Source organism: Oncorhynchus gorbuscha, linkage group LG06 (assembly GCF_021184085.1).
Source record: "Oncorhynchus gorbuscha isolate QuinsamMale2020 ecotype Even-year linkage group LG06, OgorEven_v1.0, whole genome shotgun sequence".
Classification (NCBI taxonomy): Eukaryota; Metazoa; Chordata; class Actinopteri; order Salmoniformes; family Salmonidae; genus Oncorhynchus; species Oncorhynchus gorbuscha.
Window position 1 is genome coordinate 29258059 of NC_060178.1, and position 18147 is coordinate 29276205.

General features: G+C 42.9%; 1 protein-coding gene across 3 annotated transcripts in view; it reads right to left on the minus strand.

Moving 5' to 3' along the window:
* LOC124037794 (phospholipid-transporting ATPase IF-like) overlaps positions 1 to 18147 on the minus strand; it is a 74249-nt gene that overhangs the window by 3839 nt on the left and 52263 nt on the right. Inside the window, exons 19-29 of one of the 3 annotated variants that reach the window (XM_046352865.1) lie at positions 13142 to 13345; positions 11603 to 11756; positions 10489 to 10591; positions 8711 to 8856; positions 8543 to 8602; positions 8073 to 8200; positions 7795 to 7933; positions 6906 to 6971; positions 6651 to 6754; positions 6197 to 6362; positions 1907 to 2043 (exon numbers count right to left, since the gene is read on the minus strand). In XM_046352865.1, coding sequence (XP_046208821.1) covers positions 1907 to 2043; positions 6197 to 6362; positions 6651 to 6754; positions 6906 to 6971; positions 7795 to 7933; positions 8073 to 8200; positions 8543 to 8602; positions 8711 to 8856; positions 10489 to 10591; positions 11603 to 11756; positions 13142 to 13345 — 1407 coding nt within the window. Of the gene's footprint in view, positions 1 to 1202; positions 2044 to 5403; positions 5512 to 6196; positions 6363 to 6650; positions 6755 to 6905; positions 6972 to 7794; positions 7934 to 8072; positions 8201 to 8542; positions 8603 to 8710; positions 8857 to 10488; positions 10592 to 11602; positions 11757 to 13141; positions 13346 to 18147 lie in introns of those variants that run through there. The other 2 variants (XM_046352864.1, XM_046352866.1) reach the window with 2 other exon arrangements.

Genomic DNA, 18147 nt, shown 5'->3' on the forward strand with positions numbered 1-18147 from the left:
TGTCATCCATGTTTACCTGCAAGGAAACACGTGCCGTCATCATTGCTTTGCACAAAAAGGGCTTCACAGGCAAGGATATTGCTGCAAGTAAGATTGATTTATGGTTGATTTAGGTGCAATCAAGAACTTCAAGGAGAGCGGTTCAATTGTTGTGCAGAAGGCTTCAGGGCACCGTCTCCTAAAGTTGATTCAGCTGTGGGATCGTGGCACCACCAGTACAGAGCTTGTTCAGGAATGGCAGCAGGCAGGTGTGAGTGCATCTGCACGCACAGTGAGGCGAAGACTTTGAGGATGGCCTAGTGTCAAGAAGGGCAGCAAAGAAGCCACTTCTCTCCAGGAAAAACATCAGGGACAGACTGATATTCTGAAAAGGTACAGGGATTGGACTGCTGAGGACTGGGGTAAAGTCATTTTCTCTGATGAATCCCCTTTCCGATTGTTTGGGGCATCTGGAAAAAAATGGGCTCACTCTTTTGCCTAAGAACACCAATGGAGAAGACAAGGTGAGCGCTACCATCAGTCCTGTGTCATGCCAACAGTAAAGCATCCTGAGACCATTTATGTGTGGGGTTGCATCTCAGCCAAGGGAATGGGATACAATTTTGCCTAAGAACACAGCCATGAATAAAGAATGGTACCAACACCTCCACCGAGAGTAACTTCTCCCAACCATCCAGGAACAGTTTGGTGACGAACAATGCCTCATCCAGCATGATGGAGCACCTTGCCATAAAGAAAAAGTGATAACTAAGTGGCTCGGGGAACAAAACATCAATATTTTGGGTCCATGGCCAGGAAACTCCCCAGACCTTAATCCCATTGAGAACTTGTGGTTAATCTTCAAGAGGCGGGTGGACAAACAAAACCCCACAAGTTTTGACAAACTCCAAGCATTGATTATGCAAGAATGGGCTGCCATCAGTCAGGATGTGGCCCAGAAGTTTACATTTTACATTACATTTAAGTCATTTAGCAGACGCTCTTATCCAGAGCGACTTACAAATTATGTAAATATATAATAGATAGACCAATCACCAATATCTACCAGGAGTATTATGTAAATATATAATAGATAGACTTAGTTAATTGACAGCATGCCAGGGCGGATTGCAGAGGTCTTGAAAAAGAAGAGTCAACACTGCAAATATTGACTCTTTGCATCAACTTCATGTAATTGTCAATAAAAGCCTTTACACTTATGAAATGCTTGTAATTATACTTCAGTATTCCATAGTAACATCTGACAAAAATAACTAAAGACAAGACAGCAAACTTTGTGGAAATTAATATTTGTGTCATTCAACTTTTGGCCACGACTGTACAAGTAAAAAGCAGAACGAGAATGCTACATCTTTAACAATGATCAAATATATATAGCGTCACCTCAGTTAGCATTCTCTTGAATAGATTTTCAGCATAAACACATTGTCATAGATCAATAGAGACTTAAGACTCTGAACCTGGGCTTTGCCTACACTGTGAAGGAAAAACACACGGACTCGGCAGGCTTTGGAAAAGTTAAAAGCACAAAACTTCAGACAGGTGACAGAAAGCCCCCAAGTGAAAGAAGACCTGCATACAAGTATAGACTTGGAAGTAGAGATTACATAGACATGGCTACATTGGTGAACATGTTGTCCCACTGAATATAGAAGACAAATAGACTAGAAGGACTCCATGAAGTCGAACATTTAAGATCCAGGATCCAGATACTAGTCTCCCTCCCTACAAACCTTTCTCTGTCACTGGGGTGCCTGTCCTACCAGTAAGACCTTAGTCTAGTCTACCTCTCTCTCTCTCTTCTAGGCTAGGCCTTCACTACTCCTGGGGAGCAGTGGGCTCATCCTGCTCCAGCTTGTAGGAGATGCGCCTGCAGCAACAGAGGCTACAGAGGGTGGGGTCACACCTGTTGGCGTAGGCAGGGTCGCAGCGGCCCATCACTTGCGCCACCATCCGGCCCAGCCGGGCGCACCCGTTCTCCCCCTCTGAGTAGCAACACATGGAGTCCACGCAGCCGATGCCCTGGTAGTTAGTCTCAATAAACTGCACACACACAGAGACAGACAGAGAGAGAGAGAGAGAGAGACAGAGAGACAGACAGAGAGAGAGAGACAAACAGAGACAGAGAGACAGAGGAATGGTGAGGAAGGGGAGACAGAGCACAACAGAATATTAGAATCAGAACACACAGGTCACGCCAATATCCACAAAACAGCCCAATGACTGTCCAGGGAGCCGGGAGGGGATTTGATTTCAAAACAATAAGAGGTGGGTGATGCACAAGGTGTCAGACACAAATGTACATGGCCAAGCTGGAGAGGTGAAAATCAATCAAATTTAAAAAACTCAAATCTATAAACAATGCAGTATTTTCCAAGGCAAGGCTGTCCTTGTCCCTGGCCTGAGCAAGCCTTGAAGGCACTAATCAAATCACACAGGAGTTACAGGCAGTTGCCATGCCAGTCTGACGTGTGCTTAAAATCCTATTCTCACATTAATCTCAGTCAGCTCAGCATAACAATGATAAATAACGGTGATTCACTCGTAATCAAAGACCATCTACAGCAACAAATGAATGGCGAAGGCAGAGCATTTTGTGAATATAAAATGCATAGCATTAAGTGGAGGAATGTCGATTCCTAGACTACTCTGATCTCTTACAGCCAACTCTTGATTTTCCTGAGTAAGCACCTGCGCAGTGAGTGCTTGAGCACTGCTAAAGGAGCAGTCCTGAACACATCAAGACTATCAACACTGGTTTGTGGTTACAACGCTCAATTCCCTCCTCTCCCTTACCACTCAGAAACTACTGCATATTTGCAACAGCAGCAGAAACAGTGGTTAGAAGAGTGAGAACAAAATAGTTATTAGGCTACACTGCCATGGATGTATCATTCTACTGTATCCTACATTAAACACACGGTCCTCCAAATGCTACTGTATGAAAAACTGATGTGCAAAGGCAATCCAGTTCAGGAGATGTGTATTACACAAACATCCTTCATGTTGCTTCCACCTTGACCTGTAGTTAGGGGACCACTAACATGGTTGGAGGAGGTGATGATGATTGACAGTTAAAGTAACCGTCCAGTGTTTCCAGATTTGTAGAAAAACATTGTTTGATATGATTTTTGCTGGTTTAAAGGCATACACAGACAGACAGGTGAAAAATGGCACGAGTCATGATTAAGTAAGGTTGGGTTTTGTTTTCAAAATCTAAAAACATTGTATTTGGGACAAATCACTCACTAAACCTCAACTAAATCTTATAATGAATACTGTGGAAATAGAGCAAGTTGAGGAGACTACGCAGCTAAGATGGGTAGAAGTCTGTCCATAATAAAGTGTTGCTCTGCTTTCTTAACAAGGCAGGTCCTACAGGCCCTAGTTTTGTCGTACCTGGACTACTGTCCAGTCGTGTGGTCAGGAGCCACAAAGAGGGACTTAGGAAAATTACAGTGGCCCAGAATAGGGCATCACGGTGTCCCTTTTAATGTGAACGGAGAGCTAACATTAATAATATGCATGTCAATATCTCCTGGCTCAAAGTAGAGGAGGGATCGACTTCATCACTACTTATATGTGTGAGAGGTGTGTTGAATGCAGCAAGCTGTTTGTGTAAACTACTTGGGGGGGTTCAGTATTACATAGAACCATGACTACATGGAAATCTATCAATCTATCAACCACATCAAGTAGTAAAATGTCAGATAAAAAAAAACAGAGCAATGGGCCTCCCGAGTGGCGCAGCGATCTAAGATACTGCATTACCACAGACCCGGGTTCGATCCCGGGCTGTATCACAGTCGACCGTGAAAGGGAGTCCCATAGGGCGGAACACAATTGGCCCAGCGTCGTCCGGGTTACGGAAGAGTTTGGCCAGGGCCAGACTTTACTTGTCTCATCACGCTCTAGCGACTCTGTGACAGGCCGGGCACCTGCAGGCTGACCTCTGTCATATGTTGAACGGTGTTTCCGCCGACACATTGGTGCGGCTGGCTTCAGGGTTAAGTGGGTGGGTGTTAAGAAGTGCGGTTTGGCGGGTCATGTTTCAGTGGACGCATGACTCAACCTTTGCCTCCCGAGTCTGTTAGGGAGTTGCAGCGATGAGACAAGATCGAAATTGGAAGAAAAAAACACACAAAAAACAGAGCAATATGGGGATGGGTGGACAGGGGAGGATCCACACACACACACACACACACACACACACACACACACACACACACACACACACACACACACACACACACACACACACACACACACACACACACACACACACACACACACACACACACACACACACAGGCCTGGCTGGGCCAGGGAAGCAGTAGGGTTACTACCTTGGCAGCAGCTAATGGGGATCCATAATAAATACAAATACTACCTAGGGGACCATAGGGCTGGGCCTTGGGCGGGGGGAGGAGAAGCAGCTAGCAGTTGCCAATTGTCCTCCCCTCGGCTCCTGCCTTCAGCAGAGTCATATTCTGAGCTGACTGAACTCTTATCCTCTTCCATCTGGAAGCACAAAACAACCCATTAAGTCTCATGCACGGAAGACAACAGAAGAGAACAAGACAAATGAACACAAAAACCACTCCCACATCCATAGGAGGTAGAGGATAGCCGCACCAATCAATTCGTGTCCAAAACAATTAGTGTACACTAACATTTTAACTAGGAGACTGGGCACAAAGACGTTCTAAAGAATCAATGAGCCAGTTTAGTAATTTCAGTGTACTCTCAATTATGTAAATGTATCCATTTTAACTGGATGATTGAGGAATTCATTTAGAATTTGGCTTAGCAATTATTCTGTCAACATGTCAATCCAATTAGGAAATTGATCACTTGCTTTTGGATGGAGTGGTTGTCATTTTCTCTCCTCATTGTGCATATCTTAAGAAAATAATGCTATTGTTTTAAAGCATGCTGTCCAGAATATGATCCGGAGATACAGTGAACAAACTACTCTGAAAATAGCATTCACCAGCTAGCAGATTTTGCGCACTATAATTTTGGGCCTCAGAATTACTGTATTAGCAGCATACATTAAACAGTCTCAAGCTGTGCTTCACATGCCGTCATGGCTGGAACTTTATATCAAGGCTGCTGCAGTGAGAGGCTGCTCTGCCCAGTGCAGAGTGCACTCGGCTAAACTAAAGTGGCAATAAGTTGATAGAAGATTTCCTAGTCTACATGCAGGGGTGCATAACAAAATGCCGTAGCCTTATCTTTCCCTCTTTCTTTTTACCCCTATCCCTTTTTCCTAGAAAGCTGGTTAGTTAGTTTGTCGTCTGCATGGGTAGGCCGCCATTGTAAATAAGAATTTGTTCTTACCTGACTTGCCTAGTTAAATAAAGGTTAAATAAAAAAAACACATTCTTATATTAAAAATGTAGCAGGGCCCCTCCTACTCTACCTAATTTTGCCCAGCTGATTCTTGGCTCTGGAAAGAGGCTGCAGTGCGATGAAGTCATCACCTATGACGACTCGATTGGAGTACATCTACAGAGCAGAGGGAAGGAGGCAAGGGCGCAACACAGAGAAGGTCAGTTAGGAGGGAAGACGACGTACACAGTAGACACAGAGGTTGATCATAACACACTCGTACAGACACACATGGACACACACCAGCCGGAGAAAGGAAGAAAATCATCTATCACAGAGACAGGAAATGAGTCTCAACCCTGGGAAAGAGAGCTTTTCTCTTCTAAGACCCACTGAGCAGCACTTTAACACTTAACTTTCTCCATCACAAATGTTAGAATTGCTGACTCGCCAACTATTTGATGCAAAAAAAAGGCTTAATACATGTAAGTAAACAAACAAAAAGAGGGCGTGTTAATATCAACCTTTTAAGCAAAGAGGAAGTTGTGACCACAAGAATGGAACAGTTCAAGAGGCTGATTTGAAAAAAACTGTTTGTTCAGCAATATGCTCCTACCATATGGCCATATCCACTGTCTAGCTCTCCCACCTATCAGACACGCTACAGTAGATTAAGATCTGGAACAGAGATGCACCCTCTGTTTGGAGCATGCCTTTGTCAGTTGCACAGTGAATTGTTGTTCTTGTGTTATCTGAGGTGAGAAAGCCATGCTTTGGTGTCATGCGTTCCCTGTCAGTGCAAAGTTTATTACCGCAACCCACCCCTTCCCCCCCTCCTCTCCCCTGTCCCTGGGTGTCCTACCTGAGACTTCTGGGTGCTGGTTGGCTGGAGGTGCCTATAGATCACCTTCTTGATGATGTCGGGGAAAAGGCAGGCGATGAGGATGATGATGATGGCGAACCAGGCAGAGCCACTGGAGAGCAGCTGGACAAAGACAAAGTACATGTCCTGGGTGTGGAGGAAAGGCCTGAAGGGGGGGGGGGCAAAGGTCAGAAAATCACACTTTTAGCCAGCCGACATCTGTTCAGGCTTAACTAACCCTGTGAGTAGAACACCCTTTGAGTTGAGCCTGGAATAGAACTTCAAGGTTTTCGACTGTATGGGATAGACAGTCACCGAGGTGAAATTCTAAGTAGACTGTATGCCACATGCAGTACAATCACACTTGTTGATCTTATCACATACTATATAATGAAATGTCATGTGTATTAGAGATACACAGGTTGTGTGGGAAAGAGATGGCAGCTCAGCTCACCAGATGATTCCCCCATAAAACAGGGAGAAGATGAAGTAGAAAGCGATGGAGCCCCAGGTAACAAAGTGATTCATCCACGTCCAGAAGTGGGTCTCCAAGGCCAGCTGTCGACAGAGTGAAAGAAAACAACAGTTTGGTCAGAAAACCATGTGAAAGGTTATAGGAGAGTAGACAGATTTCATGTGGGATTGTGGGATTGCTTTAAGAATTATTTATGAATTGAAGAATTGCAAAACCTCTACGGACATTATTTACCTTCAATGTAACAGTGATAACCATTACTGTGAATACCAAAGTGCCAAAGGTCCAGTTTCCAAACATCTACAAGAAAAATGAAAAACATTTAAGAATTTTCAAAGAGACAATACAATGGCTTTAACATCCATCATAGGAATACTGCTTTAATAGTGATGTCGATCGAGTCACGTGTTAGTAGTCACATGTTTCCAGAAGACTAGGCCTACGCCTTCGAAGCTAAATTGCTGACAAACTTGTAACACTGGAAGTTACTGACTCGTCATCACTCACCCCTTGAGAAACATGGCACATCAAAATCATAACCAAGCAGGGTGTTCATACAGAATGAACCAATGACAGCAACAGATGTTAGGGGGGTAACTATGACAGGGCTATGGATTAACTGATGCAGTCAACTCTTACCAGTTGCCTGTTCGCTCTCAAACTCTGATGACATGCAGAGCATGAAAAGAGGGAGGAGGTGAAGAAGAGACATTAACAAGAGAAATTAACTAAAGAAAGCGAAAAAGAGCAACAACACCAATCTAGTAGAACGACTGACACAGACAAACAGAACAGAGACAGGAGAGAGAGGGGGGGGTTCAGCCCAAATAGAAAAATCAAAAACAGCACAGCCTCCTAGAACAGTCTGGAATTTACTGCCATCACACTGCCTAACTTAAACTGAAAAGGAGATATTTCATATTACTCTGCACCTTGGTAAAAGACCCAATCAATATTCCCAGAGATCCGCACCGAACATTCAAAGTCAGGTTCAAAGTCAAGTTCCCCTTGGAGCCAAGCCAGGTGGGGGGGGGATCTCCTTACCCTTTCCTCCCCTGGCAGAACCACTACCAGAGGTAGAACAGAGAGTACAGTACATGCAGCCCAGCCCAGCCCACCTCACCTGTCCATTCCCCATGAGAGACGTGTCCTCCCCCATCAGGATGTAGGAACCAAAGAAGAAGACAAAGGCGTGGCAGAAGCCCAGCAGTGTCCAGTACAAAAAGGTCTTGAAGGAGAGGAGGGAGTTCTTGCTGATGTCTCTGTTGGTGTGAAAGGATACAAAGCAACATGGTTCTGTCCGTAGCAAATGCCTGTTGTGTTTTCATGTAAATGCAGCCTAAGGAGGTACAGCCCCATTCTGTATGGGGGAAATATGTCAAATAGAACACCGTGTCCTACCTGTAGAGCACTGGCTTACTCTGCAGCATGTGTGGATGGACCTGTTGCTCAAACAGGCTGTACACCAGTATGGGCAGGGAGGTGAAACAGATGTTGTAGAGTGTCAGGTAAACACTGTCATACAGAGTCTGGGGAAACAGGGAGGCAACAACGAGGTAGGACAAGATTGGCACTTCACCCTGGGCCATGTACAACACAGCACACATTCACACCTGCCAAGAGCCCCCCCCCACCGCCAACAAGGGCCTACACTTGGCGAACTCCTTCTGTATGTGGATGATTCAGAGATGGACAGTTCGAGCTGATGATCCCTCAGGGGGGAGATATAGCTCCACGTGGTACATTCAGAACAACAGGCATGTATATGACACAGAACAAGGTACACTGAAACTACACTCACAAAGCAACAGTAATAAGGGACCACAAAAAAATGAACAAATAGAACTCATGAGACACTGAAAGACACTTACTTGTTGTGAAAACAGACAGAAGAACTGGTATAAAAACTGGGGCGTAATAAAGCACACATTCTAAAAGAAGACAAAAAAGGGATTTAGACCCGAGACAAGCACATCTAGCTCCTGTATTGACTATCATTGTGTAAGACACCGCAAAACATCCTTAAAAATAGGACTCACCTTGTAGAAAAAGTACTGTACAAGGGTTGCAACTCTAATGTAGTAGAAGTGGCCATGGACGAGCAGTAACTTGGAAAGGAATCTAAACCTTGCTATTGCATAGTCACTGTTTCGTACTGCTTGTCTTCCCTCCTTGCCCATGATACCTGAAATGTTTTTAAAAGTCTGTTATTAGCCATTTTGTTCTGAAACTACAAGCAAAATGCACTATTGAGTAATGGGTTATTGTAATTTGATTAGGGTGGAGGACTTGAAAATAAAGGAGAACACTCTTAAGAGCTCAGATGCAAAAATGTAATGTACAACGTTTCGACAGGCAAACTGTCTCCATCAGGGTATAATCACAAACACCGCAGGATGACTCGTTTATATAGTGTCAAAAGACACACAGGTGTCTGTAATCATGGCCAAGTATAGCCTAATATCATGGGTAATTCTCAAATATTAAAATGACATAAAGAACATACAAAAAACAAACAAATGGATAGCATACGATTTAGACTACATAAGCCTACAAACAATTACAATGGCAAAGTCACAATAATCACAAGAATGGCTTCAGATCAAAGTCTTACGTTGAGACCGAAGGGATTAAGGGTCTTTAAATGAAAGATTCAGGCAGCCTCTTGTTTTAACAATAAGGGAGGGTGACATGTTCGATGCCAATATAACGCAGAGACGAAATCGAGTGTTTGCTTCCAAAAAGTGGGCCGCAACTGGATAAGTCGAGGTTTTACACCTATGGTGCTACGATGCTCTGAGATACGTACTTTTAATTCACACTTTGTTTTACCCACATCATTTTTACCACAAGCACAAGTTATAAGATAAATAACTGCCTTAGTGGAGCACGTAATAACACCTTTTATTGGGATTTGTTTCCCTATTTCGGGGTGTTTGAAGGATCTACATTTGTAAGTGCCATTGCATTGAGCACAGCCATTACACTTGTAATTTCCATCCAGTAGGGGCGCAAATAGATGTTGTTCAGGGATATCTTGGGGTGGTAAATCAGAGTGTACCAATTGGTCTCTAAGATTTCTGACCCGCGAGAATACGACCAAGGGCAGGTCCGAAAACACATTACCGAGACTATCATCGGATAGTTTGTGAACGATTCCCTTAATTTGTTCAGAGCACTTTGAATAGCAGGTAGTTAGAACGCAAGAATGCTTCTTTTTGCGAGACTGACCTTGAAAAAGGTCATGTCCCGTTTTGTTTTGAATTTTCTCAATGGCAATATTAATCTGATCATTTTTGTACCCCCTCTTCTTGAATTTTCTTTGAGTCTCTATTTCTGTCGAAATCGGATTTATTTTACAAATTATTTCTATTCGACAGAATTGGCTGTAGGACAAACCATTTTTGAATGATCTGAAGCCATTCTTGTGATTATTGTGGCTTAACCATTGTAATTGTTTGTAGGCTTATGTAGTCTAAATTGAATCTATGATCGTATGCTATCCATTTGTTTTTTTTTGTGTTCTTTGTATGTCATTTCAATATTTGAGAATTAACCAATGATATTAGGGCATACTTGGCCATGATTACCGACACCTGTGTGTCTTTTGACACTATATAAACAAGTCACCCTGCAGTGTTTGTGATTATACCCTGATGCAGACAGTTTGCCTGTTGAAACATTGGACATTACATTTTTGCATCTGAGCTCTTAAGAATGTGCAGCTCTCCTTTATTTTCAAGTTTTCCACTCCGCTAGCCAGCACCTCGCCTAAATTAGGTGTGCGTTTCTTTTTCCTCTAGGGTGGAGGACTTACCTATGCCAACATGGGCCTCTTGAATCATGCTGACATCATTGGCTCCATCCCCAATGGCTAAAGTGATGGGTTTCTCTGGAGACGTTTTCAGCAATCTCACCACCTGCCAAGCACAGAATTCTCCTGAAGCAGCACAAATGAGACCAGGAGCATGTCCATGGCAATTAGCCTTTACTGTAACACCAGCTACTGCAGATAAAACCACAGCACTGGCCAGATACTCTACTCTCCACAGCCGTGACCACGAATTTAAAAGTCTGAGAAACCAAAAGACAAAACTGAAATAGCTAGCCATCTAAGGAAGTTTTTCTGAACAATTTCAGTAAATGTCACGTAAGTGCACTGTTGTAACTGAGTTGTAAAGGAGTCTACAGACCTTATGCAAACTACGGAAACACAGCGCAACAGAGTACTTGAATGTCGTTTTGCGTCACTACGCTACGTCAACAACTGGTAGCCATGTACCTTTCCTCCGTAATATATGATGACATTCTATTTCTAGCTGATGGGAGAGAATACATTGAACCAGCATATCAAATTCCGATAATGTTGTAAGTCACACTGGCAAGTACAACAATATTTGCCAGGGCACATTATTTATTTATAAATCTCATTACTTCATATTGAATCTAAAAAGGGTTGTTGTTTTGCTGTGTTTTTAGCTAGGCTAATTCCCACTAGCCACTACTAGCAAGGGAAGACCTCTCTTCGTTTTATTCACCACAAATGAGAAGACAAAAAAATATATATATATCACCCCCTTGTGGATGGGGGAGCCTGGGAAAGACGGACCGACATCGTGTCATCAAAAGGTGTGCGCTGCTCCAAAAAATCTGATTCACCCAGGCGCACACATACGGTAAATGATCACTGTTGTAATTATAAATCATCTACTTCAATCACGTTAATTCTACTAGCAGGTGTTATGTATTACTACAAAATGATTTATACTAATGTATTATTATTGCTAATTTATTTAGGCAAATATCTTTACATTAACAATACATTTGTTTTAAATACTTGAGGGCATGAGAAATATGAGATTGGCGCTGTTGACTGATTAATTCATAAAGGAAAGCCCTAAAAGGCTGGTAGTGACAGGGAGGGGGCTTGCCTTGGCCTTCTGCAGGGGCGCCATGCGGCAGCACAGCACGGCAGAGCAGTTCTTGCACACCTCCATGAAGAGCTTCTCGTGCCCCCGCAGTGCTAGAGACAGGCTGGCCCCGTCCACCACCAAGCCATGCTGGATCACATGGTCCTCTCTGATCCTACACACACACACAGGCAGACAGAGAAAGAGACACATAAAAGAGCCGGTATAACTATACAGAACTAATGTGGAGGTCCTCGACACACACACACACACACACACACACACACACACACACACACACACACACACACACACACACACACACACACACACACACACACACACACACACACACACACACACACACACACACACACACACACACACACACACACACACACACACACACACCTTTGTTTTACAATCCTTGTGGGGAAAAAATTAAATTGATTGATTCTCATTCCAAATCCTATTTTCCCTGACCCTAAAAAAGCTTTTTTCCTTGTGGGGATCAGCGAAATGTCCCCAATTGTCTGAATTTTCCTTGTTTTATTATCCTTCTGGTTATCCAATTTGTAAGTCGCTCTGGATAAGAGCGTCTGCTAAATGACTTAAATGTAATGTAAATGTACCCTCGGGATAGTAAAACCACACACACAAGTCTACAGTGCATCTCACACTAGAATGATTATGCATCATCTCCCAACATAAATCCACTCATTTTAAATGGAGTATAATAAAAACCTTAATTGTCTTGATTTCTCATAACCATTTCGAAACTTTGTCACACGACGAATATAAGATGTGTCGTGACTACAAAAAGGTTCCGTACTCTTCCCTGGTTTCCAGACTGAGTCATCTGCAATGCATCGTGCCTAATGACACTATCCCCCCAGGGGACCATAAACAAGACTCCTTCACCATTAATAAGCCAAGGACCATTGGAAAAAGGACTGCAAGAAGACATCTCTATATATCAGTGGTGATAAACAACAGAAGGTTCCCAGAGCTGCTCTGGCAACATCCTGACATGTTTAGGCTACACATAGCCCAGAATTCTCAACTCCACGATCCCCGATGGAGTGGAGTGCCGAGGCTATGACGTTTATAAATAAACTATGGATTGCAGCACCCAAAGAAAATAATGCAACTAAACAGGACAAACGTAGGTACAAGTTACGCATGAAATAATTAAATTTCTTTAAAGTATCGACTGATACCGACTCGATGTCGTCGGACGTAGACTACACTCCTCGCCACTCAACTCCATCGGGGATCGTGGAGGTTAGAATTCTTGGCGAGGCTACACAGTGATTCTCTTAATTGGAGCACTGTCCTTAACACTCATAACTGATTACGATAAATATGAAGTTAAACTCTGCCTCCTATAGTTCTTTATTGCACCCAGACCTGTATATTACCCTGAATACATTAACATGCTGATGAGGGCTTGTAGACTAGTTAACCCAGAGAAACACAACATGGACAACAGACATGGTGAGTGTCTGACGTGAATGGCATGGGGAGACGTGGTGGTAGATGTTAGTGACAGTGTCCTACCTCCTGGCCAGTTGTCGGAGCTGCTCGGCACACTCGTTGTCAGACTTCTGCTGCACCAGCTCCAGGATGTTCATGGTGCGGTGGAAGTGGCCGCAGGACAGGCTGACACTGACCGCCGTCTCGTGCTTGTCCCCGGTCAGCACCCACACTTTGATCCCAGCCAGACGAAGCGACTCGATGGTCTCCTGGACCTTTTCCTGCAGCCTGGGGACACAGACACACACAGCACGTTAGCCTCCATGCCATATGAAGAACTAAAAGGTAGACCCAGAGGTGGGTTCATTTCCAGTAAACAGAATCGCCCCGGTAAGACTAGGGGGAGGCTCTGTACAAGTGCACTGCACAAAGATTGCAGAAAAAAGAATAATGTTAGCTATGTGTGTCTTTCTTTCAGCTTCAAATGTTTTAGCCCGCTACCACATAATGCAAACAAATGATAGGTTAAAGGTGAAATCAATCTGATTAGCTTTAAAAGGTCCAATCCACAGTCGAAACAATAACAAAGCAGGCTCCCCGCCTCTGTTTTGATAAAAATCTGAGGGATGAGGCTGGAGAAATGTAACCACTCAAATGCCTCGTCAGTCCTAGCATCTCCATAGCTCTGTCCAATTATACAAATTATAGTTAAGCATGTTGAGGCTATACAGTTAGTTTACATTTACAAATGTTGTCAAACATTGCAGAAAAACAAGCTTATATTTTTGGGTTCAACAGTTGAACTAAGTTCATGAGGCATTTATGAGTTGAGCGATTAACCAACTATTTTTTTTTTTTGTGTTCCCAATGTGCCGTTTCTCTAGAGCGAAATCAAACTATTCACGAGAGAAATCAAGTCAAGTACTATGTGGGCTGATGGGGTGAAGGGAGTTGTAGTTTTCATTAAGCAAATATTCAACTTAGTTCAGTGCAGAAACATGGTAATTAATGACAATGACCATCATCCATTGTGCCTGCTCTTTCCGCCTCAGAGATGGATACACTTACGCCTCCTATGTTAGGTGCATGAGAGAAGAATGTACACAGTAATGAGAGAGAGGGATAGAGACCGTTTGTGAAAGTATGCCGTATCTACTTTGAAGAACTAGTAAAAGGATTTCATCAGACAGCTCTGCAGCATACTTTAGGCAGGTTAGCCTAGCTGAATAGGCTAGGCTAAAGACGGTACAATATTGGGAGCACAGAAATAACGTCTGGCTGGTTGGCTGCTGCTGCTTGAGCAGAAATGAGATGATGACTTTAAGAAAAAAAAAAATAAGTCTGTAGCTCAGTTGGTAGAGCATGGCGCTTGTAACGCCAGGGTAGTGGGTTCCATCCCCGGGACCACCCATACGTAGAATGTATGCACACATGACTGTAAGTCGCTTTGGATAAAAGCGTCTGCTAAATGGCATATATTATATTATTATAAAAACCAAGGTACACACACACACACACACACACACACACACACACACACACACACACACACACACACACACACACACACACACCTGAAATATTTTATTATTTCGTCATCAAAAAGAAAGGAGGACCAAAGCACTCTTCATATAATTGATTAAAATGCCTTTATTAGTATGGCATGTTCAATAGAAACAACGTTTTTTTCCCCCTACTCCCTGACGAAGGCCATGCGGCCGAAACGCGTTGGTTCTTAAAAACTTTGTTTCTATTGAACATGACATACTAATAAAGGCATTTTAATTCATTACAGTGCCTTGCGAAAGTATTCGGCCCCCTTGAACTTTGCGACCTTTTGCCACATTTCAGGCTTCAAACATAAAGATATAAAACTGTATTTTTTTGTGAAGAATCAACGACAAGTGGGACACAATCATGAAGTGGAACAACATTTATTGGATATTTCAAACTTTTTTAACAAATCAAAAACTGAAAAATTGGGTGTGCAAAATGATTCAGCCCCCTTAAGTTAATACTTTGTAGCGCCACCTTTTGCTGCGATTACAGTTGGAAGTCGCTTGGGGTATGTCTCGATCAGTTTTGCACATCGAGAGACTGAAATTTTTTCCTTTAAAATACTTTTAAAAAAAATCTAAAACCGAAATCTGTGATTCTTTAAAAAAAATATATATAATCGAACCGAAACTGAACCGAACACAAAAAGCACTAATCGCTCGGCACTACAATGGGTATACCGTAGAACTTCAATTAATAGCCTGGGCGTTTATTTGCTTCAATCACAACCTGCGCTTAGAGGCTTCTATTGAGCCAGGTGTCTTATTTCCTTTTATCCACACAGCTTTTGCTACCAAACGTAATTGTGACCAGTATAAACATTATAATAAAAAAATCCATTGCTCTTCTTTTGCACCGTCTAGATGAAGTTTACTCCTAACCAATTAATTTAGACCAGACGTTTATATGAAACAGGTGGTTATTTGCTGAAATGTATGCCGATGCCCAGCTGTTAAAAAAAGGACAGGCGACTATTTGATACTTGCCATTTTTATTTAAGTTTGACATTATTTCAGTAATTTATAAGTTCAAAAATGGATGTACCGCAGCATCTGCAGATTGACCCTTTAATGCTGCTGCAGCTAATTGGCACACATCCATATTCCATAGGAGTGTGTTGAGATCCCCCTCCTGAAGTAAACATGTAGGGTGTGGCTCATCATGATTCAAACCAATCACTTCATTCAGTTTCATTTACCATTTCATTTGCTATGGATGTTGATATGATATCAGAATCAACAGAGGTAACGAGGGCATCAACGAGATGTCAGACCAGGCCATTAGTCAATCAACTAAGTAACAAGACTTAATTTTACAGTCACCCTAAGCTTGTTGTACACTAGAAACACTCATTTGAATACAGGGATTGAAATGTTAAACTTAAGTGGTAAAAGCCAGATTGATTAAGAGCTTAAAGAGTGGGTGCTTAAGATTAATCATATAGAGGCTTGTTCCTTTGAAGACTTTTGGGGGTGAACAGAGCAGCATCCTCTAAGTACCATTACTACTGGAGGAGGGAGGGTGAGAGAATAAGATGGCGTGGGCTGTCTGCATCTCACTGCAGAGCAAGCGCTCACACACAAATGCCAACAGAAAGTCCATCCCGGACTGCCACTCACTGACCAATGATCAAATCCAGACTGCCTGTATCTCCACGACCACTCTGTTCAGTATGTGTGACATGGAGCTACACCAAACAAGTCTGAGTTATTCTATATAATACATGTGGTAATCAGCGTAGATGTGGATCGTCATTTTAAGATGCATGCAAATCTAACCCAGAGGCAGCTAATGGCAAGTGAGCCCTTGTTACATAATTGTTCTAATGGAGCATGGATACGTCCCATTACATTTCATTGCGACGGCCCCCTCAACACAATCGCAAAAAAACGAGCTACAATGTTGGATCCTGAGACTTTGTAAAGGCTTGCCTTGAAGCCCCTCTAACATCATTTTAAAGAGCCTATATCCCTAAATATTGACACCCTCTCCCTTCCAGCAGTATGCTTGTAATGCCTTTGTGCTCAGCAGCAGCACACTAGGCAGGGCTGCATGTAGAAAGGCATGAGTCATGTTTTAAGTGGCTAAGTGCATTAGACCCAGGAGGGCTGAGCCCGCGACCCCCTACACAGGGAGGCAGCTGCACGGTGCTAGTGAGTCACAACGTGCTGTCAAGGTTTAAAAAAATCTGTTGACAAGGAACAGAGGAGGAAGCGATCTGCCCCTAGTGCCATCTTAACAATGGCTGAGCCTCAAGACCATTTTCACATTGATCTGGACATTTTAGAGAGATCCTTGAGACAATACTGTGCCATCTTAACAATGGCTGAGCCTCAAGACCATTTTTTTGGGGTCACATTGGGGGATAAAATGTACGATATACAGTGAGCTCCAAAAGAAGACAGTGAATTTTGGACATGTGTGACTATGGAGGTTAAAGTGCAGAATGTCAGCTTCAATTGTAAGTCATCCATATCAGGTGAACAGTTTAGAAATGACAGCATTTTTTGTACATAGTGTGTGTGTGTGTGTGTGTGTGTGTGTGTGTGTGTGTGTGTGTGTGTGTGTGTGTGTGTGTGTGTGTGTGTGTGTGTGTGTGTGTGTGTGTGTGTGTGTGTGTGTGTGTGTGTGTCAAGGGATCAAAAGTATTGGGACAAATTCACTTGTGTATTAAAGTAGTAAAAAGTTGAGTATTTGGTCCCATATTCATTGCACGCAATGACTACATCAAGCTTGTACACGTTAGTTGGATGTATTTGCTGTTTGTGTCACTGATCCAATACCTTTGGATCTCACTGTATCTAACAGTCCAAGAAATATGCTTCAAATGTTGATTTCTTACATTGTGAAATGAATGATATCATGAGAAGTGTTCATTCAGATAAGCATGAGATTGCTTTTTTTCCTCCATACTATTTATTGAATATCGGTGGAATTATTGGCCGATACCGATATAGCAGTAAATAGCCACTATCAGCAGATAATGTTGGTGAACTGATATATCGTTCAGGCTCCAAACAGAATTATCTCATTGAGCTCAACACTCCTACAGTATAAATGGTAATACCAGAGCAATGTTTTTGAAACAGCTAAAATTGCAGTAACAGCCTGTTAAATACTAAAATTGTAACAGTCGCTGCCGCCTGCTGGTTGCACTGAGCCACATAAAACTATGGAAGCCCATTCCACCAGCATTTTTTTGGGGTGTCGATAGGCCTACCACAGAGGTAGGCAATCCTGGTCCTGGAGTGCTGCAGGTACATTACATGACCAAAAGTATGTGGACACCTGCTCCTCAAACATCTCAGTCCAAAATCATGGGCATTAACATGGAGTTGGTCCCAACTTTAAAACACATTTCATGAAGCTGCTGAGTGTTGCAACCGAGGACATGCGATATTTATGCCCTATGCACTTCAGCGGTCTCGTTCTGTGAGCTTGTGTGGCCTACCACTTCGCGGCTGAGCAGTTGTTGTTCCTAGACGTTTCAACTTCACAATAACAGCACTTAGTTGACCCGGTCAGCTCTAGCA